Source organism: Amyelois transitella, chromosome 22 (genome assembly GCF_032362555.1).
Source record: "Amyelois transitella isolate CPQ chromosome 22, ilAmyTran1.1, whole genome shotgun sequence".
Taxonomy (NCBI): Eukaryota; Metazoa; Arthropoda; class Insecta; order Lepidoptera; family Pyralidae; genus Amyelois; species Amyelois transitella.
This window is the reverse complement of record NC_083525.1, coordinates 7,800,238-7,828,035: the sequence shown is the minus strand read 5'-3', so window position 1 is coordinate 7,828,035 and position 27,798 is coordinate 7,800,238. Positions and strand designations below refer to the sequence as shown.

At 38.1% G+C, this 27,798-nt stretch overlaps 1 protein-coding gene across 1 annotated transcript in view; it reads left to right on the top strand.

Annotated features, from left to right (window-relative positions):
• LOC106129967 (protein split ends) overlaps positions 1-27,798 on the top strand; it is a 74,717-nt gene that overhangs the window by 14,046 nt on the left and 32,873 nt on the right. The window contains exons 2-11 of the mRNA XM_060950602.1: positions 5,097-5,279; positions 14,865-15,078; positions 17,884-18,000; positions 18,623-18,790; positions 19,622-19,789; positions 20,338-20,463; positions 21,419-21,626; positions 22,189-22,351; positions 23,797-23,942; positions 25,403-25,496. Coding sequence (XP_060806585.1) covers positions 5,097-5,279; positions 14,865-15,078; positions 17,884-18,000; positions 18,623-18,790; positions 19,622-19,789; positions 20,338-20,463; positions 21,419-21,626; positions 22,189-22,351; positions 23,797-23,942; positions 25,403-25,496 — 1,587 coding nt within the window. The remainder of the gene's footprint in view (positions 1-5,096; positions 5,280-14,864; positions 15,079-17,883; positions 18,001-18,622; positions 18,791-19,621; positions 19,790-20,337; positions 20,464-21,418; positions 21,627-22,188; positions 22,352-23,796; positions 23,943-25,402; positions 25,497-27,798) is intronic.

Genomic DNA, 27,798 nt, shown 5'->3' with positions numbered 1-27,798 from the left:
TACCCTTAGTCGCCTTTTACGACATCCATGAGAAATAGATGGAGTGGTCCTATTCTTTATTGTATTAGTGCTGGGAACTGCACGGCACAATCTTCGTTTATAGAAAAATAAAAACTATCTCTTATCAATGGTTGTGATTTGTTCCGCTCAATCTGCCGGATAAAGGTTAAAAAATATGAATCATTCAATGCTTTGAACATAACAATTACAAGACGAGGTAGTTACATCGATAGACGTAAAAAGCTGAATTTTGGCAATAACGTCCCTTTTTAAGTTTACGGGAGTCCTAAGAGAGATCCCGGAATTCTCATTTGTCTTCCTCCTTTCCACGTTCCATTTACTTGGAGACACTCTGTCTCCTTGTTCAGTGGTCCGGGATCAGAATATAATAGATTATTTTCAAAACTGGATACAGGGTATCACTTATTGACATCACATCACTTAAATCTAATTACAACTACTACCGCTACCAAAACGCACGTGTAGAAGAAGCGGCGGAACAAACTACACTGCAGCATTTTCACCGGACATCAATTTACAAAAATACCCTTAAATCTACCATCAGTCGGAATTCTCAATGGAACGGTTGTTCACGGCAGACGAAGCTGCAGGAATTATCTAGTATTTAAATTTAGCTTAGAGTTCAATGCTGCCGAATCTAATTAGTACTGATAGTCGAATCGCGGTTCGTGCTTTAACTTACAAAATAACGAGAGAGCAGAAAAATCTATGATCACCTAATGTCACATACCTTTGAAATCGTCCACACACACACAAAACGGAGGCAGCGTTTTATTTTTTGTATTGCGTATAATTTGTATACACTCGTACATAATATACCTACATACTGATGTGCGCCTCTTTTAGGAGACAAAGGCAGCAGCAACTTTCCACTTGCCACGATCCTCGCACGATTCTTTCGCTTCATGACACTATTCGTGTAAATTTATAGGTTAAGTGTACGTCTTTGATTTGAGATTTTGTAAGACATATTGTTATGTTTCGTCTGACATTAAGTAATGGGCACCAACGTCTACCGCTTCTGAATGCATACGACTTTTAAATAATTGGAAAATTCATAATTAACCTTACTTAAACGAAGCCAACAGAATTGCTTCGTTTGTTAACTTCTATCCATATAAATTCGGCAAAATCGATATATTGTTAAAAAATATTTTTCTTAATTCTAGGAAAGTAATAAGGAGAAGAGTTTAATCAATATTTCTTGTTTGAAAAACGCCAAAAGGTTGACGCATATTGAGTGAAATTAAAGAGCGCGCAAAAGTCGCACAACGTGCTGTACGACTTCTGCGCACTCTTTAATTTTCACTTCGTAATGTTTGCTTTTTATTGTGTTTTTGTTCTTAGTGAATTAGTTGTTTTGTGAAGGTTGTCCGCCATTGTTTTCTGTATTTTTTGTTGGTAAACATTTGTCAGTTACATTTTTGTTAGGATCTTCGTTCTTTGATCTCAAAAACGTTATAAAGTACTTTTAAAGCCGCTGTAAGGAGATTACTTTATTTAACTTTGAGATCCTTGCAATTTAATTCACGCTGGAAAAATACTTCTGTTTCTTCATTTTCATTTTGCTTAATTATTTTTATTTTTGTACAAATCAAACTTATGGTGATTAATGATGCAATTATATTGCTTCTATGTCCCAATGCCGTTAGAAGCAATTATTAGATTAAAGTCTCATAATAAAAAAATAAATTTGTTGACTCCTTCCAACTTGGGATTCCTTTTATGCTAGCAACCTGTCACTATTTGAAACACAATTCTATCATTAAGCAAAACAGCTGAACGTGACCTTTCAGTCTTTTTAAGACTTTTGGCTCTGTCTAATCCGCAAGGGATATAGACGTGACTATATGTATGTATGTTGTTTTTTTTAACTACTTTACTCGTAACAAATGAGCCTCGTCTGTATGTTCATATCATTTATATGATGAAACTCAAGAACGTTTACAATTGTTTAATTTGAATATTAAAACGATAATGAGATTTAATTTGTAAGTAATTGTAATTAATTAATTTCAATTCAGATGTTATGTCATTGTTCTCGTACGAAAAGGTTTACTGTGTTGAAAAAATTAACGCATTAATGATATTTGCAAATAAAAAAATTCATTCACGTTTTTTTAATACTTATTTTGAAAGTACTAATATAATTTGTATTTACGGCGTTGTTATTACGGTAAACGTATTATTTGCCCGACAGGCTATTTAGTTTCACGCGGATGGAGTCGCGGGCGGAGTCTAGTTGCTTAGTTTAATAAGCTTACTTAGCTAATTACAAACATACTTAAAATTACCCCTCTTTCCCGGAGGGATAGAAAGACACCATGTGCTCGACTTTTTTTAATAATTTGAGTGCGTTTGACCTCTATCTCATTCATCCTACCTCTCTTTCACTTATTCATTCAATCATTCATTCACTCAATCTGCCTGGTGGTAAGCAAGATAAGGCCTAAGGTGGTGCACACAAGATAATGCCTGTTCACTCTTCCCTTGAAATTCCCCAAGTTGTATGTATTGGGGAATGAGAGATGCTGGGAGGGAATTCTAAATCACAGTCGCTCGCATGATGAAATATTGCCACGATCTTTGCATAATTCTTTCGCTTCATCCACATTCATAACTCTCGTCATGCAAGTTCGTCGGTTTGGGTAGATACTCAGCCAATTATTATTCACATTTCAACCTCGATAAATAAGGTAGACTGTTGGCTCTGTCTACCGTGGCAAGTGGAAAGAGGTAGTCTCTGCCTACCCTTCGCGGGCGTTATTTTATGTATGTATGTATTGTAATGATTACTTAAAAAAATCGATTATTTTTAATGAACACATTATAAAATTCGCTTTCCTTTGCATAAGTTTATAACACAAGAGTACCTCCTGCTACCGCGTTTACGTGTCATCCCGTTGGGACTGATAGGCAGTGACTCACCCAACCCGTCGGCAGCTAGGTGACTAACCCAAAGGTGAATCTGACTCACCTCTGACTTGTTAAAATGGCGCCACCTATTTTATTACCTCATTTTTACATACACCGCGCCGTGTGGTTCCCGGCACCAATAGAAAAAAGAATAGGACCACTCCATCTCTTTCCCATGGATGTCGTAAAATGCGACTAAGAGATAGGCTTACAAACTTGGGATTATTTTTTTAGGCGATGGGCTAGCAACCTGTCACAATTTGAATCTTGATTCTATCATTAAGCCAAATAGCTGAACGTGGCCTATCAGTCTTTTCAAGACTGTTGGCTATATCTACCTCAAAAAGGATATAGACGCAACCATATGTATGTATGTATGTACGTTTATCTTCATCTGCTCTGGGATTCCATTAAATCAGTGGGTAGTTTTATATTGTGTGTGTGTGTCAACTTCACATTATTTCTAATTTCAATTTGTTCTCTAATTTAATTCCTAAAATAGTGGTCAGATCCTGAGAGCTATAAATTATAAGTCACGATGTAACAAACAATATACCGTGATTGTAAACTATTAATCATGTTTACAACGGGTATGCGTGTTCGGCTATTTCTGTCTACATTGAGGTCAATATTGACCTCTCTCGCCCACACACAGACCGCAGCCTTACTTAAAAACAGCGTAAGGAATTGATACAGATTATATATATATATATATATATATATATATATATATATATATATATATATATATATATATCACGCTTCAAAACTCGAGAACAGATTCAAATTTATGAATGTGTGAACGTGGTTTTTAAGTCTTTTATACTGTTAGTTTCGTCAGCCCCGTAAGGAAAAGAGACCGATTCTCATGAAATTTTGTGAGCATATTGTGTAGGTCTGAGAATCGGCCAATATCTATTTTCATACCCCTTAGTGATAAGGGTTGTCCGCCTATAACATTTTTAACCTAACCTTAAAATTTAAAATTACTTAGAAAATATTTATGTCAAAACAACGGCCGGCACAGCTAGTATAATAGAAAAGTCGCGAAGACGAGCTTTAGGTAATGAAATCAACGGAAAAATGTATAAAAATGAATATTTTTTTCTCTACCCTGATAACAAAGCATTTGCCCGGGGCCGCCCGAACCCTGGGCTACAGGTCATTTAAATAAGCCAGGATGCAAATGTTATGGAAATGCCGGCTTGCGCCGAGTTATGCAGCTCTGCTAAAAATGTTAAAATGTTTTCCTAACGAACAAAAATTCCCGTTGGAATTTCAAACCTTTTTGTTACAACTATATTATGAAAAATAAAATACAAATACTTCAGCCATGTTCCACAGATAGAATCGAGGATTTTGCATCTTGAATCTTTTGTATTTATTTAAATATTAGAGGCCGCCCGCGTCTTCGTCCGCGTGGAAACCCAATCAATATATGATGATATTTCAGATGTCCAGATCAATATATAATCATAACGGAACTCCGGGATAAAAAGTAGTCTATATGTTATTCTGGGTCTTCAGCTATCTACATACCAAATCTCATCGTAATCAGTTCAGTAGTTTTTGCGTGAAAGAGTAAAACACATCCATACTGACATCCTGATATACTCACAAACTTTCGCATTTAATATGAGTAGGATTCAAACTATTTTTTACCCACACCTTTGCCCGCGCGAAATTAGCAACTCCTGCAAAAGAATACAGGTTTTTAGAGAATCCCACGGTATATACATATATATAACTATAATTTTTACCAGGATTAAAGGTACCCTATGTCTTTCTCCAGACTCTTAATTACATATATATACGCGAAATTTCAAGAAAATTGGTTCAGTAGGTAACGCGTGAAGATGTAACAAACAAACAAACTTACTTTCACATTTATAACAGTTGGGATTGAGATACACAACGAGACATATCATATTTTTTTCTATCACTATTTGAATCTCAATTCTATCATTAAGCCAAAAAATAGCTCAACGAGGCCAATTTTCAAGCCTGTTGGCTCAGTCTACCCCGCAAGGGATATAGACGTGACCATATGTATGCATGTATGTAAATTATTGATTTCCATCCAACGCCGAATTTGTACCTAAATCTATCCTGGAAATATCAAGCCAAATCTTACCAACAACTAACTCTCTCTCTTCCAGGGCCGGGCAGTCCGATCATAACCACGGGGGCGGCGCGCTGGCCTACGGCGGCAAGCCGGCGGGGGGCGGCGTGGTGGCGGTGCCGCAGCCCCGGGGGACGCCAGCGGCGCCCTACGCCCCCCAGTACTCCCCACAGCTGCGGCTGCACCAGCCGGGGTACGGATCCGCCGCACTCACGTACAGGTAACCATCCTTTGAAATTTGAATGCCGTGTATTTTTGTATTGGTGCCGTGTGGTTCCCGGCACCAATATAAAAAAGAATAGGGCCACTCCATCTCTTTCCCATGGATGTTCTAAAAGGCGACGAGGGATAGGCTTACAAACTTGGGATTCTTTTTTAGGGGATGGGCTAGAAACCCGTCGCTGTTTGAATCTCAATTCTATCATTAAACCAAAAAGCTGAACGTGGCCTATCAGTCTTTTCAAGACTGTTGGCTCTGACCCCGCAAGGGATATAGACGTGACCATATGTATGTATGTAATGTATACATACAGTGTGTATGAAGTCAGTACGTAACATTGGCCACAAAGTTCAAGGTGAAGATTACACGCATCGGTTTAAAACAACGCAGCTCGTTTTAGTAACAGATGCAAACATCCTGTTTCGATACATCCTACTAATATTATAAATGCGAAAGTTTGTGAGTATGTCAATATGTTTCATGTCAGGATGTTTGTTACTCTTTCACATAAAAACTACTGAACCGATTACGATGAAATTTGGTATGTAGTTAAATGAAGACCCAGAATAACGCATAGGCTTCTTTTTATCCCGGAGTTCTAGCGGGATTGATTTCACGCAGACGATGTCCCGGGCGGCCTCTTGTTATAGATATTTTGGCGGCCTGCGTGGCGCAGTGGTAGTGCGCTTGTCTGTGACACCGGGGGTCTTGGGTTCGAATCCCGGCCAGGGTACGTTGAGAAATATTCTTTCTCTGATTGGCCCGGGTCTTGGATGTTTATCTATATAGATATTTATTACAAAATACAGTATCGTTGAGTTAGTATATTTGTCCCGTATGTATATTGATTTATTTATTTATAAATCTTATAATATTAAACAAAATACAATAAACATAGTATACGAAATGATCAGAGCAGGATGTTGCAAAAAATTGGCCGGGCCCATAAATCAATGTTCATGTTCGTGACCTTGACCTTCGCAACAGTTTCTCAAACTGGCTCCGTAGCTGCGGAATATTTTTTTTGGCAGTGATTCTTATGTCTGTTGTTCATTTTGTGATTACGTAATTTACAATTTTTATTTAGCCCGCGACTTAGTCCGCGTGGAATAGTTATTTTGGGCATCATTTAAGCCCTCAATGTGGAATAATTTTCCCCGTTTTTTTTCACATTTTCTTATTTCTTTCTTATTTCTTCGCTCTTAATAATTGCAGCGTGATTATGAATTGCCTAAAGCCTTCCTCGATAAATGGTCTATTAAACACAAAAAGAATTTTTCAATTCGAACCAGTAGTTCCCGAGATTAGCGCGTTCAAACAAACAAACAAACTCGTCAGCTTTATAATATTAGTATTGATTTGAGAAATAAATATTTGTGAACACTAGGGTGTGACAAACTTTCGTATCTTACGTAAATACGTTATAGATTTTTTGAGGTAGTATGTAGGTATATATTTATCCGAAAAAGCTATCTACTTCAAATTTCCTTTGATCCTCTCATCATTTTAAAATAAAGCACCTTTTTAAATGTCAGTTAAAAAAAGGTTTAGATCAGTATATCAGGCAGGTAACCTTGCCTGAATGTGCTTCTTCACGGTGTTTATTTTTCCTCACCGTAAGATAACTCAGAAAATAGTCATATGTAGATCCGCAGTACCAACGATTTTAATGATTTTCATTCAGGCCCTTTAACCGATGTATCAGCTTTTTACTCTCAGTTCAGCTTTTTACATACATACATAAAATCGAGCCTTTTTCCCGGAGGGGTAGGCAGAGACTACCTCTTTCCACTTGCCACGATCACAGCATACTTCCTTCGCATCATCCACATTCATAACTCTCTTCATGCAAGCTCGGCGGTTTTTGGTAGTCTTTTTACATACACACATATTATCACGTCTTTATATTTACGGGTAGACAGAGCAAACAGTCTCGAATGACTGAATGCAAACGTTTAGCTGAAGCAATTGGGATTCAAAAAGTGTGAGGTAGGAGGAAGAAGCCCTAGTTTCCAGATGTGAGGTTTAGCATTTCTACTTTAATCCTACTGATGGCAACAAGATCAGCATTTCGTAAACAGTAGATAAGGAGACACAGACAGACATACATTGCGATCAGTCTCCCACGGGCGTTCCCAGAATCGGAAAACAAAGGCTGGTCTACACATCATATCAAAATAGATTTATTTTATGAAAACAGGTTACAAGGCTGGTGTACACGGTCAAAATAGGTATCTGTGAAAACACGTTACAGGTTACAATGCGCCGTTCTTGCCATTTTTCAAAAAAGGAGTCAAGGCGTGTCATATTATTTGGAGGAGTTAAGATTTTTTTGTAGTTGGTCATATAGATAGATAAGACTCTTTATTGCACCATAAGAAAAAGAAAAACAAAAAAAAACTCAGGTAATGAAGTTCAAAGGCGGACTTATCGCTAAAGCAATCTCTTCCAGTCAATGTGTACTAGCCTAAACTCTCCCACGAATGAAACTCAACACTGCACAATAATGATATTGTTATAACATATCATTCACACGTGCATTTCATTCTTGCATCATTTTCTGATGGCTATAAATATTAGTCTTTTATATTCATCTTATGTAATTAGTATTCCGTAAGTTTAAAAAAAAATATGGTATGTTATTAACCGACTTCAATAATTTGTAATGTACTCCTTTAGTGAACAATAAAGCATTTTCTTACTAACTTAGTTACGTATGAAATATCATGTATCCAAAAATGTCGACAACATAAAAATGGCAATGACTATTTTGTACACTAATAAAAAAGTTGGATATAGTCCAAGTTACGGAGACTAGACGGCTTATTTTGTATTGGCTTGAGCTTCGGCGAAAATATGCCAATATAAAAGGCGTGATTTTATGTATGTATGTATGTATGCTAATAGTTTCGCCAAAACAACCAGCTACAATTTTTTTTTAAAATAATAATATGAGTGCGTGTGACCTCTATCTGCCTGGAGATAAGCAAGATGAGGCCTAAGGTGGTGCAAGCAAACTCAAATAATGCCTATTCACTCTTGCCTTGAAAATCCCCAAGTTTCATATATCGGGGAAGACAGATGCGTGGAGGGATTTCTAAATGAAATTTCTTATTACTTAAGAACATACATACATTTGGTCACGTCTATATCCCTTCCGGGGTAGACAGAGCCAACAGTCTTGAAAGACTGAAAGGCCACGTTCAGCTATTTGGATTATTGATAGAATTGAGATTCAAATAGTGACTGGTTGCTAACCTATCGCTTAAAAAAGAGTCCCAAGTTTGTAAGCCTATCCCTTAGTCGCCTTTTACGACATCCATGGGAAAGAGATGGACTGGTCCTATTCTTTTTTGTATTGGTGCCGGGAACCACACACACTTAGAAACTGTGTAAAAATACCGCTTTACCAACAATTATAAGAAACATACATACATACATAAAATCACGCCTCTTTCCCGGAGGGGTAGGCAGAGACTACCTCTTTCCACTTGCCACGATCTCTGCATACTTCTTTATAAGAAACAACGATGTTTATTATAATTAATTATGTCAAAAATACGTTGGCCCAAAAACGATGGAGTTTAACTTATTAAAGATACAGTTGGGTACAAAATTTTTCCTTATTTTATTAAGGAACCAAATTTTCCTTTATTTTTTCTTCAATTTACTAATCAACCTTTTTATTGTCCTTGGTGATAAACGCCTGCAATAATATCTTTTTTAGTTACGAAACATGTTTCACCTGATCTGCCGAGCGATGTTTACAATTGAAATGTAATAACTTATTAGTTGAGTTAGTATCTCTTAACACAACTCTCGAACTTACTTCGAGGCTAACTCAATCAGTGTAATTTGTCCTGTATATTTATTTATTATTAGGTATTACATTTCAAGACCATTACAGATAATAAGTGTTTAGTGTACTATACCTATGTATGAATAAACTTGGGATTCTTCTATTAGGCGATGGGCTAGCAACCTGTCACTATTTGATTTTAAATTCTATCACTAAGCCATACAGCTGAACATGGCCTTGCAAGTTTTTCAAGATTGTTGGCTTTGTCTAACCCACAAGGGATATGGGACGTGTGTATGTATTTTTGATAAAAATAAAATTATTTATCTTTCTATCAAGAGGATGATTAATTAATCATCCTCTTGATTAATTAACTTGATCAAATTAAGGACGTCCTGGTAAAGGGTCAGGTCAAAATTACCCGAAACCGCCGAGCTTGTATGAAGAGAGTTATGAATGTGGATGAAGCGAAGGAAGTATGCAGACATCGTAGCAAGTGGAAAGAGGTAGTCTCTGCCTACGCCTCCGGGAAAGAGGCGTGATTTTATGTATGTATGTATGATTAATTAAAATGTTTGTTATTAATGGTACGCCCGCAGCCGACGAAATTCTCAAATATTGGATCGATCATGGTTACACATCTATTTGCCTGAATGTGCAGGTCTGTTTTCCCTTACCGTAAGAGCATCGGTTAGTATTCAAACTAATGTACATAACTCCTAAACTAGTCATTGGTTCGCGTTTCAACCGTGCACCTTACCCATTTGACCATCAACGCCCGTCAACCAGTCAGTGAATATCTTTCATATATACATACATACATATAATTACGTCTATATCCCTTACGGGGTAGACAGAGCCTACAGTCTTGTAAAGACTGATAGGCCATGTTCAGCTATTTGGCTTTAAGATAAGATTGAGATTCAAATAGTGACAGGTTGCTAGCCCATCGCCTAAAAGAAGAATCCCAAGTTTATAAGCCTACCCCTTAGTCGGCTTTTACGACATCCATGAGAAAGAGATGGAGTGGTCCTATTCTTTTTTGTATTGGTGCCGGGAACCACACGGCACATATATATAGGTAGATTTATATTTAGTACTATTATTAGTTATGTTTTAAGTTAAACTAAAATAGACATATCTACATATTTGACTTCTCTCGTTTTGTTCACGTTATCAGTAGGACTATACACGTGTCGAGTCTAAACATACTTAACACGTCATTATTTACCATTACAAATACAATGTAGTTACGATTTACATTGAAACGTGTCGCTGATATGAAATCTCTGATATACTGTTTCATCCTAGTCTATTTCCAAGTCTTTTTCTGAGTCTGATTATACTCGTATATACATTCAGTCAGAAAAGTATCGGGAATGGATTATTTATTTATGGTTCCAAATTCAAATTTTTGTTTTTTTTGTTGTTGTTAGATTGGCACAACTGTTTTCCATTTTGGCGCGGAGTTTGAGTTGCATCTGTTGTTTACATTAAATACAGTGCTATTTTTAGTTATATCATATCTAGTGTGTATTGCTAATTTCATAATGGATAAAAACATCGAACAAAGAGTTTGTCTTAAATTTTGCATTGCCAATGGAATATCGTGTTCGGAGTCACTGAAAATGTTACAGAAGGCTTACGGTGAATCGACTTTATCAAAAACTCGTGCTTATGAGTGGTACAAAGCGTTCAAAAGCGGTCGAGATGTGATGGAAGATTTGCCTCGCTCTGGTAGGCCATCAACGTCTGCAACTGAAGTTAACATCGCAAAAGTGAAGGAAATAGTGACTGAAAATCCTCATTCAACTTTGAGAGAGATAGCCACCGAACTTTCTGTATCTCACGAGTCGATCCGTACCATTTTAACTAATAATTTGGGTATGAAACATGTTGCCGCTCGGCTAGTCCCAAAAGACCTGAATTTTTTTCAAAAACTCAATCGCATGAGAGTCGCTGAGGACATGCTAGAACGAGTCAATTCCGACCCAACATTCATGAAACGCATTGTTACTGGTGACGAGACGTGGGTTTACGAGTTTGACATGCAAACTAGTCAACAAGCTTCGGAGTGGCGCCTTCCAACTGAACCGAAACCGAAAAAACCACGCCAAAGTCGTTCAAAAGTCAAAGTCATGTTGACTGGTTTCTTTGACTATCGCGGTGTTGTGCACTCGGAATTCTTGCCGGAAGGTCAAACGGTAAATAAGGAATATTATTTGAGTGTTATGCGGCGTTTAAGAGAGCAAATCCGACGAAAAAGGCCAGATTTGTGGAAAGAAAATTCTTGGATTTTGCACCATGATAATGCACCTTCGCACAAGGCCATCATTGTGAACGAATTTTTAACCAAACACTCAACAAATACCATCGAGCAACCACCATATTCACCAGATATGGCTCCAGCCGACTTTTTTCTTTTTCCTAAACTCAAATTACCACTTCGTGGCACCCGTTTTCAATCGGTAGAAGACATAAAAGAGAATTCGCGGCGAGAACTGACCTCAATTCCGGAAACAGCGTTTAAAAAATGTTTTGATTGGATTATTCGTTGGCGTAAGTGTATCGTTTCTAAAGGAGCATATTTTGAAGGTGATAAAATAAATTTGGATGAATAACAAACAGTTTGTGTATTATTGATCTTTTCCCGCTACTTTCTTGACAGAGTAGTATTTCTGCTTATATTGTAGGACTAAAAATACATTTAAGTATAAAGACAAAAAATTGACTGATTTAATATATTAGTTTCTCGCTTATGCGATTTCTACATATAGTCACGAAAATATCTATTCTAGCATTAAGTCCGCCCATTGTGCAATACATTTGTATTTTGTGCAATGAAGTTTAAATAAATAAGTAAATAAATATCCCTTGCGACGTAGACAGAGCCAACAGCCTTGAAAAGACTGAAACTGGATTTGAGATTCAAATAGTGGCAGGTGGTAAACTCATCGCCTACAAAAGGAATCCCAAGTTAATAAGCCCATCCCTTAGTAGACTTTAACGACATTCATGGGAAATATATGGATAAGTACTACAATCACTAGTTCACACGATTAGTATATTGACGGCCTCTGTGGCGCAGCGGTAGTGCGCTTGTCTGTGACAACGGAGGTCCCGGGTTCGAATCCCGGCCAGGGCAGAGAACCGAACTTTTTCTAATCAGCCTGGGTCTTCAATGTATATCTATATAAGTATTCATTGTAAAATATAGCATCGTTGAGTTAGTATCTCGTAACACAAGTTTTGAACTTCAAACAAGTCGAACAAGTCGCGCAAAACATTCAGTCAGCCTTATAATTATATGAAGTCGACTGTGCTCGTGTGATTTTTGATTCAATGATGGATGTTGCGCCCACGCATTGTCTATCTGTTCGTCAGTTTATCCTCTATAACGTTATGATGCCAGTTTTTGTTATAACGTGACTCAATTTTTGTTTTCGGAAATCTAAATGGGTTATAACGGTGCGTCACTAATTGATATAATTTCATAGAATAATATTTACTAACGGTCGTCTACTAAGTTATGCCTGTTCTGAGTTATGATAAGTTTGATTGCTAATCAATGCTCTTACGGTGAGTGAAAACATAGAAAGGAAACTTGCATATTTAGGTAACTGGATGTAGTAAGCATTCCCATGATACATTAATTATAGATTATGTTCCTCGGCAAAGGTCACGGAGATTAGACGGAAAGTGCTTTGTGTAAAGGCCTGACTTATCCAATCCAGGATTCTGGTCACAGACTAGCCCAGGGATCCTCTCCAGAGAGGTGATGGTGAAGTCGTAACCCTGAACAACGTCAAGAGGATGATGAGCAGTAACACAGCCCTTTGACATACTCTTGGTATCCGCGTCAAATCTCCATAGATTTGACATCCACTAGCCTTCTAGGTAGTGGAGCCCGGCGTTCTAAAAACACTGCTAGGTGATCAAGTAAAATACGAGTATAATACGATATTGTTTTTATTATTGCTATATTCATCATGATAGCCGATATAAACCTGCCCGCCGTTCCATATTATTTTAATATTGCGATGCCCAAAAGGGTTCATATTGCACTTATTTATAAGCAGTAACTGTAATTTAACTGATGTACTTTATGATATGAAAAAAATATTTTGAATTAAATTGAATTGAACACTTACGATGGAGATTAAGAAATAATGACTTTAGCGAATCCCCTTTATCTTATTCAGACGTCCTAAATTATTCAGTTAAAAATTAAATTCAGTCAAATCGAATAGACGCTTTACAAAAACCAAAACAAATTACTATCAAATCAATATAAGGAAAAGCCTCGAACTGCCATTATTTTTATCGCAACTCTACAATTTCACTTTGCGGTAAACAAGTGTTATCTTATTAAAGTTTCCGAGAAAACGGCAGAATGAAAGGAATACTGGATCGGCTTTATAATTACTTTCGCCGCCTCATGATCGAGTATCGACAGCTGTAGAACGCCCACGTTTTGAGTTCAATGCTATCTGACCGCATTACAAATGAATCGATATATACGAAACGCAAAGGTGACTGATTGACTGACTGATCCATCAACAGCCGAATCTACTGGACCGATCGAGTTGAAATTTAGCAGGCAGATAGTTGCTATGATGTAGGCATCCGCTACCTTGATTTTTTGTTTTACGCGGGCGAAGTCAGGGGCGCTTTCTAGTAATATATAAAAACACTTCCGTTACTAGATGACTGACTAACTGTCTCACTGACTGACTAACAACGCAGAGCCCAAACAACTCAGTCTAGTGTCTTGAAATTTGCAACCATTTTGGCATCTTCTGGTCTCTTTATAAGTACAGTTGCTTGCAAAGAAACATGCCTCCCTTTTCACATAAACTTAAATCATTGAGAGTCAAATTTCTCTGCAAGCGTTTCTTTGAAAGACCAGGAAAAGTAAAATTATAATTTGATAGATACTCGTATATTAACAAATCAACAACGATGCTCTTACACTTAGGGAAAACATCGAGTGGAAACCTGCATTATTCAGGTAACTGATCCATGATCCAATTTGAGTTAGGTTCCCTGCAAAGGTTGCGATGGTCAGATGAGAGTCGCTTCGTGTAAAAACCTGTCACTAATCCACAATCACGGTCGTATAAGACCCACTCCGGGCTCCTCTCTAAATAGGTGAGGAACCCGGGACTAACCTTGAGGGCGAAGAAGAAGATTAACACAAATTAATAATAATTGAATGAAAGCAGGTTGACTAAGCAGATATACAAGGAGAGTGTGGAGGGAAAGGTCGGACTGGGAAGACCTAGACGAACGTATCTTGATCAAATTAATGACGTCCTGGTAAAGTGTCAGGTCAAAAGTACCCGAAACCGCTGAGCTTGCATGAAGAGAGTTATGAATGTGGATGAAGCGAAGGAAGTATGAAGATCGTGGCAAGTGGAAAGAGGTAGTCTCTGCCTAACCCTCCGGGAAAGAGGCGTGATTTTAAGTATGTATGTATGTATGTAATAATAATGGTGCCGTTTGGTTCCCGGCACCAATACAAAAAAGAATAGGACCACTCCATCTCTTTCCCATGGATGTCGTAAAAGGCGAATAAGGGATAGGCTTACAAAATTGGGATTCTTTTTTTAGGCGACGGGCTAGCAACCTGTCACTATTTGAATCTCAATTCTATCATAAAGCCAAATAGCTGAACGTGGCCATTCAGTCTTTTCAAGACTGTTGGCTCTGTCTACCCCGCAAGGGATATAGACGTGACAATATGTATGTATGTATGTAATAATAATAATTCCTTACCTTTCCAGGGATGGGGGTTACGTGCGAGGTGGAGGTGGTGGCGCCGCCGGCGAGTTCCGGGGCGGCGCGCGCGTGTCTCTGCTCGCGGCTCCATACATACCGGCGCCGGCGCAGCACCCTCCTCCGGCGGACCCGCCCCCCTTCAAGAAGATACGCTTCGGAGTCGACCGCCCCCCTAACACAGCCCTGCCTCTGCATCAACCACTTAGGGTTGACACGAGGGTGAGTACCTAGATCAATTAATCATCACTTCATGTTATAAAGTCTCCTTTTTTTCTCTATCTGTTTGTATGCGCTAATCTCGGAGAGTTGAGGACGGATTTTGATCTTCGAATATTGGACAGAGGGTTTTCTGAAGAAGGATTTTATCTAGAAATGCTACTCGTGCGAAGCTGGGGTAGGACGCTAGTTCTGAATAAAGTAACAAAAATAATATTATTTCTTGCAAGAGGTCTGATACCCAGGTGCACGTTAAAACTTTGGGTCCTTTGGTCCAGTGTATGGGGGTTCGAGAAGATACTTGTTAGTGTTCGGACAACTATTAACCTCGTGCATTATTTACTAACATCTAGATATGTACGGGCCAGTATGACCGTGTACACTTGAAGATAGAGTTTGTTTGTATAAGTAGGCAAGATAAAGATCACTAGTATCTAAAAGTTGTTTAATGTATGACAACAAGTAATACAGAAAATAAGATTAATTCACCCTGTCTCGACGATCGTTTGTTACGTTATTCTTAGCGCACTGACATGTGATATTAACTAAAATGTACATATATAATGGCTCGCGCGTAAAGTGTGTCGCGAGGTCAGCGAAATATGTACGGTGGTAAGACCGTACAAAAGCTTTACCCCCTTAGTCAGAGTCTCGTTCAGAGTCTGTCCTTTAACGAGTACCTGGTTTGCCAGAAGTTAAGATATCAAAGATAAGTTAGATTTCTTTCGCCATAACATCAATACTCATAGCAAGTTGAACAAACGAGGGAGAAAAAAACCGTGTAAGTCCACGTTTAAAAAGAGGAGAAATCGACTAAGAAGACCAAGAAGAAGAAGAAAGAAGGAGACAAGCACGCTGGTGGGGGATACTCTACCAACGCTCGTATATGCTGTGAAATACCAACGTTGGTAGAGCATCTACCGCTGGCGGGGATTGTTTCTGAATGGAACCTTCGAGAACAAGCCTCTTGGAATATAACGTGGAGTGGTAAGTTTGCTGTTATGTAAGAACAATGGCAGTATAACCAGCCAATGAATGGGCTCTTTCTTCGGCAGATCAATTATGGGTCATCCTAATTTGATATTTTATGTATGTATATGTATTATTTATGATGTATGTATCTTGTATGTATTTATGCTTGTTTTTTTGTTATGTATGTATATTTCAGTATGCATGTGCACTTTATCGCACCACCTAATCAAAGTTTTTTCTGTTTGGTCAGCTGGTTGACTGGTAGAGAATGCCAAGCGGCATTAAGTCCGTCTTTTGTACATTTTTTTTATAAATAAATAGTTCGTAGAAGGTTAGCACGAAAATTAAATATAAAATATAATAACCGAAGAAAAATTTCAAAAAGAGTATACAAATTCATTGGTTTCAACTCGTATCGTTCAAAAGCATATTTTATTTAAATATTGATGTACAATAAGGCAAAAGAATACAGCTTTAAGCAATTTTAAGATTTAGAAGATATTAGAAGGTGAATTTTTTTATAGACTTGTATTTTAAGAAACATAGTATTTATTATTTTAACCCGCCAGCACCCGCGCCTTTATAAGTTACACGGGCACTCGCGCGTAGAGCATTTTGCTCACGTTTATGAATGTTATTAAATGCAGGTTTTCCCAGATAATATTTTTACTTTTTTATTAATCTAAAAAACGTATATGTAAAACTTTTTCAACATTATTTTTTGTTATTTTAATTAACAATCATACTAACTAATTTTCCAGTCTTCTAAGGCTGACTTGAAATAGGATGGAAATGAAAATGAATGGAAAAAATTAAAAAAATTAAAATCTTTTCAAACAATAACTTAAATGTGTAGAAATAATTATTCTTCGTCATATATGAGAGCTTTACACATATCGCATAATGTATGACTATGCTCGTTACATAAAAATTTTTGGCAGTAAATGCAGCACTTTTTGGTCTTGCGGTTTTTGCGTCTTGGGCAAACCTCGCAGATTCCATTTTGTTTTTCTTGTCCTGGTATCTCAGAATCTGGTATAAAACGCTTAATCACTTGCTGTAGAGGATATGCAATGTTTTGCAAGGTGCTTTTTCTTTCGATATGCGGCTGTATTAGTTGAAGAGCTAGTTGTTTCAAGTAATCTCTGCGCGTTATGATTATATTCGTGTTTTCCTTCGTCGTGGGTCTTCCTGCATTTCCGCCTAACGGCGGAAATGCGCGAGCTCATAGCGCGAGTGCTCGCGGGTTAATAACAAAGTTCAAATTGTTTGTTTATTTACGACGTGTACAAATATATGTATGTGGGTAGATCTGAATAATTTTTGATTCTGTCAGTTAACTACCTACATTTTAGTAATATTTATAAGCACTTGAAATGCATTACTTGTAAGTGAATACGCGTCTAGAATTTTATTTATTATAATATTATTATATTTGGTGTTCAGTTTATTAGGTGTTTAGTTTGTCCAAAAATATATTATCTCGAAAATATGTTGGGAATTAAATATACTTTTTGTTAAAACTCGGTAATTATTTTTAAAACAATCAGTGAAAAATGGACGAGGAAGATCCACCGTTTAGAGGATGGGTAATTATTTTCACGTCTCCAATCCCAGCGGTGTAGACAGAGCTTCAGATTTATAAAAATAGTTAATTAATATGTGTTCGTTTAAGCCCTGTTTGTGTATTTAGAAAGAAAAAAAATATATAATATTTTTTTAACAGTTTTTATTTTTACAAGATATAAAAAAAAATCGTAATACTTTTAAAAATATTTCTATATGATAATTATATATATTTTCTACATAACATAATTCAATGTTTGTATGTTACAGGAGTCGGTGAACACGTACAGCACGGTGGACCTCTCCCCCAACCCCCCCTCGGAGTCCACCGTCGAAGACCAGAGCTTTAGGACCACTAAGGATGATTTGCTACAACAGATATCGAAGGTAAAATATATTTTTTTTATAATTGACTAGCTTTAACTGAGGCTTTGTGACACCGGAGGTCCCGGGTTCGAATACCGGCCAGGGCATGATGAGAAACGAACTTTCTCTGTTTCTGTGATAAGTGTTTATTATAAAAAATAGTATCATTGAGTTAGTTAGTGCCGTGTGGTTCCCATGGATGATGATAGAATTGAGATTCAAATAGTGACAGGTTGCTGGCCCATCGCCTAAAAAAGAATTCCAAGTTTGTAAGCCTATCCCTTAATCGCCTTTTACGACAAAGAAACGGAGCGGAACCACCCGGCAAGTAGGCTATTATGCTTGATCGAAACTGGATTTGGTTTTCCCCTTGAGAGTGGGACGGAAATCGGAGGGGGTATAATTATCTTGAATCATAGTCATAGTCTCATACATACATTCATAAAATCACGCCTTTTTCCCGGAGGGGTAGGCAGAGACTACCTCCTCCCACTTGCCACGATCTCTGCATACTTCCTTCGCTTCATCCACATTCATAACTCTCTTCATGCAAGCTCGGCGGTTCCGGGATAGTCATAGTCTCCCCTATATTTTAACCCTTTCCTCCGCTAACTTACACAAAAACATATGATACATTTTATAGGTGGACAGAGAGATGGCGTTATCGGAAACGACGCTGACGAAGCTGAAAAATAAGCAGAAAGAGTTGGAACAGTCCGCGTCGAAGCCCGAGAGGGCGGAGGAGCCCGAGGAGGCTGTCCCCAGGCATCGGAGCTTGGCGCAGTGTGTATATGCTGATAATAGAAAAAAGGTATGTCGTATGTGCCGTGTGGTTCCTGGCACCAATAGAAAATAGAATAGGACCACTTTATCTGTTACCCATGGATGTCGTAAAGGCGACTAAGGGGTAGGCTTATAAACTTGGGATTCTTTTAGGCGATGGGCTAGCAACCTGTCACTATTTGAATCACAATTCTATCTTAAAGCTAAAGACAGACAGAGCCGAAAGTCTTTACAAGACTGTTGGCTCTGTCTACCCCGCTAGGACGTTATTATGTATGGTATGTGTCATGTCGAATCGGTAAAATGCGTGAGCGCATAACTGGCACAGGTTCAAATCACACCTCGGCCATGTATGACTATTTGCGATGTTATGTACATTAGTTTGAATACTAACCAATACTCTTACGGTGAGGGAAAACTTCTTTGCGCAAAAATGAGGATGGATTTGATGTTATTTAGTTCGCTTCGAAAGAATTTCCCTAAATTCCCGCGGGAACGGGAATTATTGTATAATTTTTCGTTTTAACGCAAGCGGAACTTCGGGCGTCCACTAATCTATGCTAATACGAGCATTATAAAGCTGAAGAGCTTGTTTGTTTGAACGCGCTAATCTCAGAAACTACTAATTCGAATTGAAAATTTCTTTTTGTGTTGAATAGACCATTTCTCGAGGAAGGCTTTAGGCTATATAACATCACGCTGCAACTATAAGGAGCAAAGAAATAATGTAAAATGTGAAAAAAAAAACGGGGAAAATTATTCATCCTTGAGGGCTTCAATGGTATAATAACTATTCCACGCGGACGAAGTTAAGCACAGCTAGTTATTAACAAAACTAATTGATCCATTTTGTTCCCAGGCTGCGTCTGCGCACGGCGTCCTCTCTCACTTAGGCCCACCCGTCTCTTATCCACTGTACAACCAGCCTCAAGACACCGAGGTATACCACGAGAACATCAGGAGACACCGGCTGTTCAGAAAGCATCTAGCTGACCACATACGACGGCTAAAACAGGAGGCTGAGATGGTAAGCATATATGGTCACGTCTATATCCCTTGTGGGCTAGACAGAGCCAACAGTCTTGAAAAGACTGATAGGCCAAGTTCAGCTATTTGGCTTAATGATAGAATTGAGATTCAAAAAGTGACAGGTTACTAGACCGTCGCCTTAAAGAAGAATCCCAAGTTTGTAAGCCTATACCTTAGTCGCCTTTTACGACATCCATAGGATAGAGATGGAGGGGTCCAGTTCTTTTTTGTATTGGTGCCGGGGAACCACACGGCACCTATACTATATGCATTGTAAATATCTACATTATGACTAACTGACTGACTGACACATCTATGTACAACCCAAATTGTTGGGTTTCGAAACACACTTATACAATCACGTCTATCTATACCCCTGGCGGGGTAGACAGAGCCGACAGCCGATCAAATATAACAAATTACAAAACGCAGTCATGGGATTTAGAAAAATATGTACACTAGCGGACTAAACCCAATTGAGATTTCTTCCAGTCAACCAAAGTTAATGACCAAATTTAATTATACCTATATATTTTATACTTCCAGAGAGAAGATCTGTTAGCAGACGCGTACACAAGAAGAGCAGCAGAGTGGATGAGAAGAGTGGAGAGGATAGAAACGGGACAGAAGAGGAAAGCGAAGGATGCAAGAAATAGAGAATTCTTCGAGAAGGCATGTTTTGTCCGAATATTATTCTTAACGCCAGCTTTAGTGCAATGTTTATTGTACATACATATAATCACGTCTATATCCCTTGCGGGGTAGACAGAGACGACTTGCAAAGACTGATAGGTCGCGTTCAGCTGTTTGGTTTAATGATAGAATTGAGATTCAAATAGTGATAGGTTGCAATATCATCGCCTAAAAGAACAATGTCAAGTTTATAAGGTTATCCTTTAGGTGCCTTTTACGACATACATACAGAAATTCCCACGGGAATCCGGACATAGTGCCAACGAAGTCGCGAGGAAAAGCTATATAAAAGGCTTATAAAAGCTTTAGGATTACTGAGGTGGACAAGGGGTGCCCTAAATCCCTGTAATCCTTGAAATAAGGTCTGTTCCCGTTGGTTTTCGATAAGCGATTTATTCTGTTAGCATACACGAGGCTGAGGACCCGACTTCACATACATACATACATATCATCACGTCTATATCCCTCACGGGGTAGACAGAGTCAACAGTCTTCAAAAGTCTGAAAGGCCACGTTCAGCTGTTTGTCTTTTTGATAGAATTGAGATTCAAATAGTGACAGGTTACATTACATACTTATTGCAACTTCTTTATATATCCTCCAAGAATTCTTCTTCTTTCAAATTATCACTAAATAGTATAAAACAAAGTCGCTATTTTAGTCTGTTTGTCTGTATGCTTAAATCTTTAAAATTACGCAACGGATTTTGATGCGGTTTTTTGTAACAGCTAGCACTCTAGCTGTTACAAAAAACCGCATCAAAATCCGGAAGGTTTTTATGTACCTAAAATCAAAAAATTATACATAAAAACCTTCCTCTTGAATCACTATTCAAGAGGAAGGTTTTTATGTATAATTTTTTCTGAATTTTGCACCCGTACGAAGCCGGGGCGGGTCGCTAGTGTATTTATATATTATTTATTTATCTATCCAGGTGTTCCCTGAACTGAGGAAGCAGCGCGAAGAGAGGGAGAGGTTTAACCGTCTCGGCGCCCGGGTGAAGTCCGAGGCGGAGCTGGAGGAGATAGCTGACGGTCTCCACGAGCAGGAGCACGAGGATAAGAAGATGAGGTCGCTGACCGTGGTGCCGCCGCTGCTCAGGGACCCTAGGGACAGGAGGCCGGTCTACGTTGACACAAACCGTGAGTGTTTCATACTTAGATGGTGGGGTCTAGGTTGAATGGGCAGAGATTGGGATTTATGGGTTGATCTGATATGCTGTGTGTGAGCGTTGGTCGTCGTATTGGTAAAGGGCCTGGTTCAAATCCCACCAAAGCCATGTACCAATTACAAATATAAACAAGACAGAAGCGGAAAGCGAAGGACGCAAGAAATAGAGAATTCTACGAGAAAGCACGTTTTGTCTGAATAGTTTTTGCTTAAGGCCAGCTTTAGTGCAATATTCATTGTACATACAAACTTACATATATATATAATCACGTCTACATCCCTTGCGGCGTAGCAGTTTTGGAAAGACTGATAGGCCACCTTCAGCTGTTTGATTTAAGACAATAGAATTGAGATTCAAATAGTGACAGGTTGCTAGCCCATCGCCTAATAAAAGAATCCTAAGTTTATAAGCCTATCCCTTAGTCGCCTTTTACAACACCCATGGGAAAGAAATGGAGTGATCCTATTCTTTTTTCTATTAGTGCCGGTAATTTACTTTGTTTTTCATTTTTTTTTTTTAAATTGTTGTTTCAGGACGTTGCATGGACATGGAGGCTGAACACAAAGATCTCCAGCTGCGCAACACGTGGTCGGGCGCCGAGCGCGAGGTCTTCCGGGAGAAGTACCTCCAGCACCCCAAGAACTTCGGCCAGATCGCCTCCTTCCTGCCCAGGAAGACCGTCAGAGACTGTGTTAGGTGAGATGACAGAGTCTAATCATGCCAGGCTGAGTGTTGTACTCTGCTGCAACGACCCCTGTTGGAATTTTCGTTCTACCTATGACAATTTAATGTACAACAGAAGAACATCCACACTAATAATAAAGAGGAAAGATTTGTATTTTTGTATGTTTGTGTGGAATAAACTCAAAAACTACTGGTCCGATTTTGATAAAATTTGGCACAGATATAGAATAGACCTTCAAAAGTGACATAGGCATAAATTTGTTTTGAAATAAATTTATTTCAAAACATAAAACACAAAAATATGTCCATCCGTGCGAAGCCGGGGCGGGCCGCTAGTTATGTATAAAATAAAAGCGTAGTAAAAACAATTTAGTATGTACGTACAGTAAATTTGAGAAAAAATGATACTTTATAGGGCGCTGCTAGAGAGTATACTCTACAGCAGCGCCACTCAGAATACTTACTTGTATTTAACTAGATAGCTGATTTTTGAGTTAGACGATGTACGAACGTTTATTAGTATGTACGTCTTAGAATAATAATGAAAACGTAAGCAACTATTGTTTTATTTAACGTTGCTGCAGTGTACAACACCAGTCTGACTTAGGGATAGGCTTATAAACTTTGGATTCTTCTTCGGGCTAGTAACCTGTCACTATATAAATCTCGTTTCTATCATTAAGCCAAACAGCTGAACGTGGCCTATCAGTTTTTTCAAGACTGTTAGTTCTATCTACCCCGCAAGGGACGTGATTATATGTATGTATGTATTTATTTGATATGAAAGATTTGTGTTTTTTGTAAAGAATAAACTCAAAAATTACTGCAGTATAGATATATAATAGACCTTCGAAAAATGACATAGGCTTTTTACTGGAAAAAAGCTAGTAACTTAGAAGTTGGTTTAAAAATAAGTTAAAATTTATAGAGATTTTATGGGACGAGTTTCAGGCTACAACCAGTATTCATATAGTTAAATTACTTCTCCTAACTTCCTTTTTTTTTGTTTGTTTGTAATATCTTTATTGTACATGCGAAATAACACAAAAATACAGTAAATTTGTAAGACAAAATATACAAAGGCTGACTCATTCCATTTAGGGATCTCTTCCAGTCAACCATTATTTTCTATGTACCTGAGAAATTAAAGTTTATTTGTTTTAACTCTACAGTATCCCGTTTTGAAAGGTGTCCATTTAAGTATAAATACTTGTGTTTGAAGAACCCGCTATTATAAGTACATACATAAAAATCACGCCTCTTTCCCGGAGGGGTAGGCAGAGACTACCTCTTTCCACATGCCACGATCTCTGCATACTTCCTTCGCTTCATTCATTATTCTCTTCATGCAAGCTCGGCGGCTTCGGGTACTTTGTACGGGTACGCTGTTATAAGTAATTGCAAATTATTATTTCTATAGGACTTATTTAACTGATATCCCCCCCATTTCTTCCCAGATTTTACTACTTATCAAAGAAGGCTGAGAACTATAAGCAGTTGTTGCGAAAGCCCCGGCAGCGGCGCTCGGCGCGGAACCCGCCGCGGCCCGCGCCGGAGCCCGAGCTCTCCGCCGGCGTCACCACCCGGCTACAGCGGTCGCAAGGTGAGTCAACGAGGTCACGGAGGTCAGAAGGTTAGAGGGGACCGTGAGGAAGGTCCGTTCCGAACGAAGTCATAGTTTTGGTGGATCAAGATGCAAGCTTTGATGTCCTGGGCCATATCATACTGTCGTCCGCATTTCTATTGTAAGTTTGAATAATTGTGAAGTTGATGTTATTGAAGAAAATGTTGCAGTGCAGTTTGTTGCCGCTTCTTCTGCACTGGCGCTTTGGAAGCGGCATTAAACTTAGTTTTATGTAATTTATCTGTTGTTTGTTATTGTCACGTCAATCAATGTTGTGAAACCAAAAGATATGACAATTATTAAGTGATGTTTGAAATGTACCATAATAATGAATAAAATAAAATAAATTACTTGTTATAAGGCAGATGAAGCTCACCTTTATGTTAAATGCTGTCCACTGTAGTTCCAAAGATGCAATGCGGTTGTGTGTAGATACCGATGTTTCTCAAGAGATGGCAGGCTCACGAGATTTTGCAATTTATTTTAAAGATCCAAATAGCTACTTGAAATTCGCACAAAATTAATTCGTTTCAAATCCGCTAGAAAATTTTCAAGAAGTAGGTTCGCCTTGAAGTTTAACATCGTCACCGCTAGAGGTCGCAAGGTGAAAGTAAAGAAAGTTTCCGTGAAATACTAAGAGATGGCGGCGCGGTTGCAACAATTTGCGACTTGAAATAATAGATGGCAGTAGTTGCTACTGTACTGAAATGTGGTTTGTTTTTGAATATTCAAAATAATCCGCAAGATGGAAGCTGTAGATAGATAGATAGAGAGATTAAAGTACATTCGTAATTAAATAAAAGCAATATGCACTACCAAAATACAACATTTATGACGCACTTTGATTGCCATACATACATATATCCTCGTCTTTATCCCTAACAGGGTAGACAGAGCCAACAGTCTTGAAAAGACTAGTAGGCCACGTTCAGCTGTACGTATAACTTAAATATGGAATGGAAATTCTAAAACTGACAGGATGCTAGCCCATCGCCCAAAAGAAGAATCCCAAGTTTATTATATCTAGTACCTATCACATACTCGCCTTATACGACATCCACGGGAAATAAATGAAGCGGGAACCACACAGCATTCTTCCAATGATCTTTACAAGTACAACTAATATTATGCAAGTTCCCGAAGAACAAATAAACAATATAATTCTTCTACACATGCGCTTTGGAAGCGGTAGTAGTTATAATTAGATTTAAGTGATGTGACGTCAATAAGTGATACCTTGTATCCAGTTTGAAAATAAATCTATTCTATTCTATAATACCGCCGAGCTTGCATGAAGAGAGTTATGAATGTGGATGAAGCAAAGGAAATATGCAGAGATCGTGGCAAGTGGAAAGAGGTACTCTCTGCCTACCCTTCCGGGAAAGAGGCGTGATTTTATGTATGTATTCTATAATTAACATGTGTGTTTGTCTGTTTAGGCGTGGGGTCAGCGGCGAGACAGACGGACAAGGAGCAGAGTTCTGAAGACGGTGTCGTGGTGTGTCCACTCGCACAGCCGGCAACATCTGCCAGGTATGTCAAATTTTACACACTGCCGTGGTATAACTAAAATGCCGTTATCTGACAAAAAAAACTCTTTCGATCTGTATATACGACTTTTTGGTACCTTTAAGTCATAAATAGGCGTTCTCATTGATGAATGGCATCAGTTTAAATTTTTACCGCAGTTTTGACGTTTTACTTAAAACAAGGATTTGGCAGATAACGGCATTTTAGTTATACCAGGGCAGAACACAAGCCAACTTATTCACGATGTTTGTTTTAATTTCATAACTAGCTGTACCCGCGACTTCTCCGCGTGAAACCCTCAAATGTGGGTGAATAATTTTCCCCGTTTTTTTTTCACATTTTCCATTATTCCTTCGCTCCTAGTAGTTGCAGCGTGATGTTATATAGCCTTAAGCCTTCCTCGATAAATGGTCTATTCAACGCAAAAAGAATTATTCAAATCGAACCAGTAGTTCCTGAGATTAGCGCGTTCAAACAAACAAAAAAACTCTATAGCTTTGTAATATTAGTATAGATATAGAATATACCTTCAAGATTAACATTAAGCTACTTTATCTCAATTCCCACTCAAGCGAAGCCCCGGCAAAACCCTAGTTATCGTACAAACTTAATTATTTTTTAATTAAATCACGTCGTTAAATTAATATTACATTAACAATACCGCGACGGGGCGGCCACATGAATTATTCAGAACATCTTTCTCGGGAGCGTTCGCGACTTTATTTTTTAAAATCTGCTATTTGCTCGGCTAAGTGGATGAGTGCGCGATCGGGACTCGAGTTGTGTGCATTTTGAATTAATCGAATCGTTTTGTGAACGCAGTAATTTACTACGAGTAGTAGTAGGTAGTAGACTTTAGAAAAATAGCTATGATTTTGAATGTGAGTTCGTTCGAAATTTTGACGTCGAACGTTGGAATGGCACAATTTGGAACCATGATTGTGTTTTTCAAGCTATAAATAACATAGGTAGTTATATACAATTACGTATTTATCCCTTAGGGGTTGCCAGAGTCAACAGTCTTTTCAATTCGAACCAGTAGTTCCTGAGATTAGCGCGTTCAAACAAACAAACAAACTTTTCAGCTTTATAACATTAGTATAGATAAGCATCAGGACAAAGCACAATAGACAAAACCGCGGGTGTAAACTAGTGTGCAATAACGAAATATGCCTGAGGAGGCTCTGCAGTCGAACATTTTTCATTTCGTGCACACAGCGCCCCATCTCGATCGCTTTTAATTAAGGCAATTAGAAAGATGGTTCGGTGTTTACACAAAAATCTAAACAAGGGTGGAATCAAGCGCCAATACAGGCTAGGGAGGGGGCGGTATCGATGAATGATTAAGGTGTGCGATATTTAATTGAACTGCACAATAGTTTGTGTCGATATTAATAAATTATTAATGTAGAAAAATTTTAGTTCTAGGACATTGTTTTTTTTTTACGTTTCTACGACAGTGTTATATTAATAAATTATTAATGTAGAAAAATTTTAGTTCTAGGACATTGTTTTTTTTACGTTTCTACGACAGTGTTCATATTTCGAAGAGGTCTTTATGAAAAGGGATCCTGATTTTGTATTGAAAAAAAAAATATTTTTAATAAACAAAATGTTCGTATCTGAATACCAAAAAGTGACTTTATTTTGTAATCGATATCGATAATTTAAAAGTCCTTTACCTTCGCAATAAATAAATACCTATATAAATTGTCAATACGACGAGTAAATATTTCTTTGATTTTTATCGAAGCTGATATTTGCATAATATAGACATATCGATATCGACGCCCACATCCCTCGGGCTCCTCCGCAAATAATCACGGGAGTAATTGTCAACACACGCACAAACATTATTATTCGGATCTATATTATCGATGTTCCCGAGGGAATAAAAAGGAGTATGAAAAATTGGCTCAGTAGAGGTCGATATATGATTTCGGTTTGTCGATTATTCCCCCGTTTATTATATCATTAAAAATAAAAAAAGTTAAAAATCATGCCTTTTAACTACATACGTTGTTTATTATTATATTGACAAGCGAAATCATCATTTAATTAATTGGATTTATCATTCAACTCATTCGTTAACTTCGTACACGTATTGTAAATAAACACCTTTGGAGCAATACGGCAGCCTAATTTTAATATAAATATAAACAACTAGAGGCCACCCGCGACTTCGTCCGCGTGAGATCAATCCCGCGGGATCTCCGGGATAAAAAACCTATATATTATTCTGGGTCTTCAGCTACCTACATACCAAATTTCATCGTATTTGGTTCATTAGTTTTTGCGTGAAAGA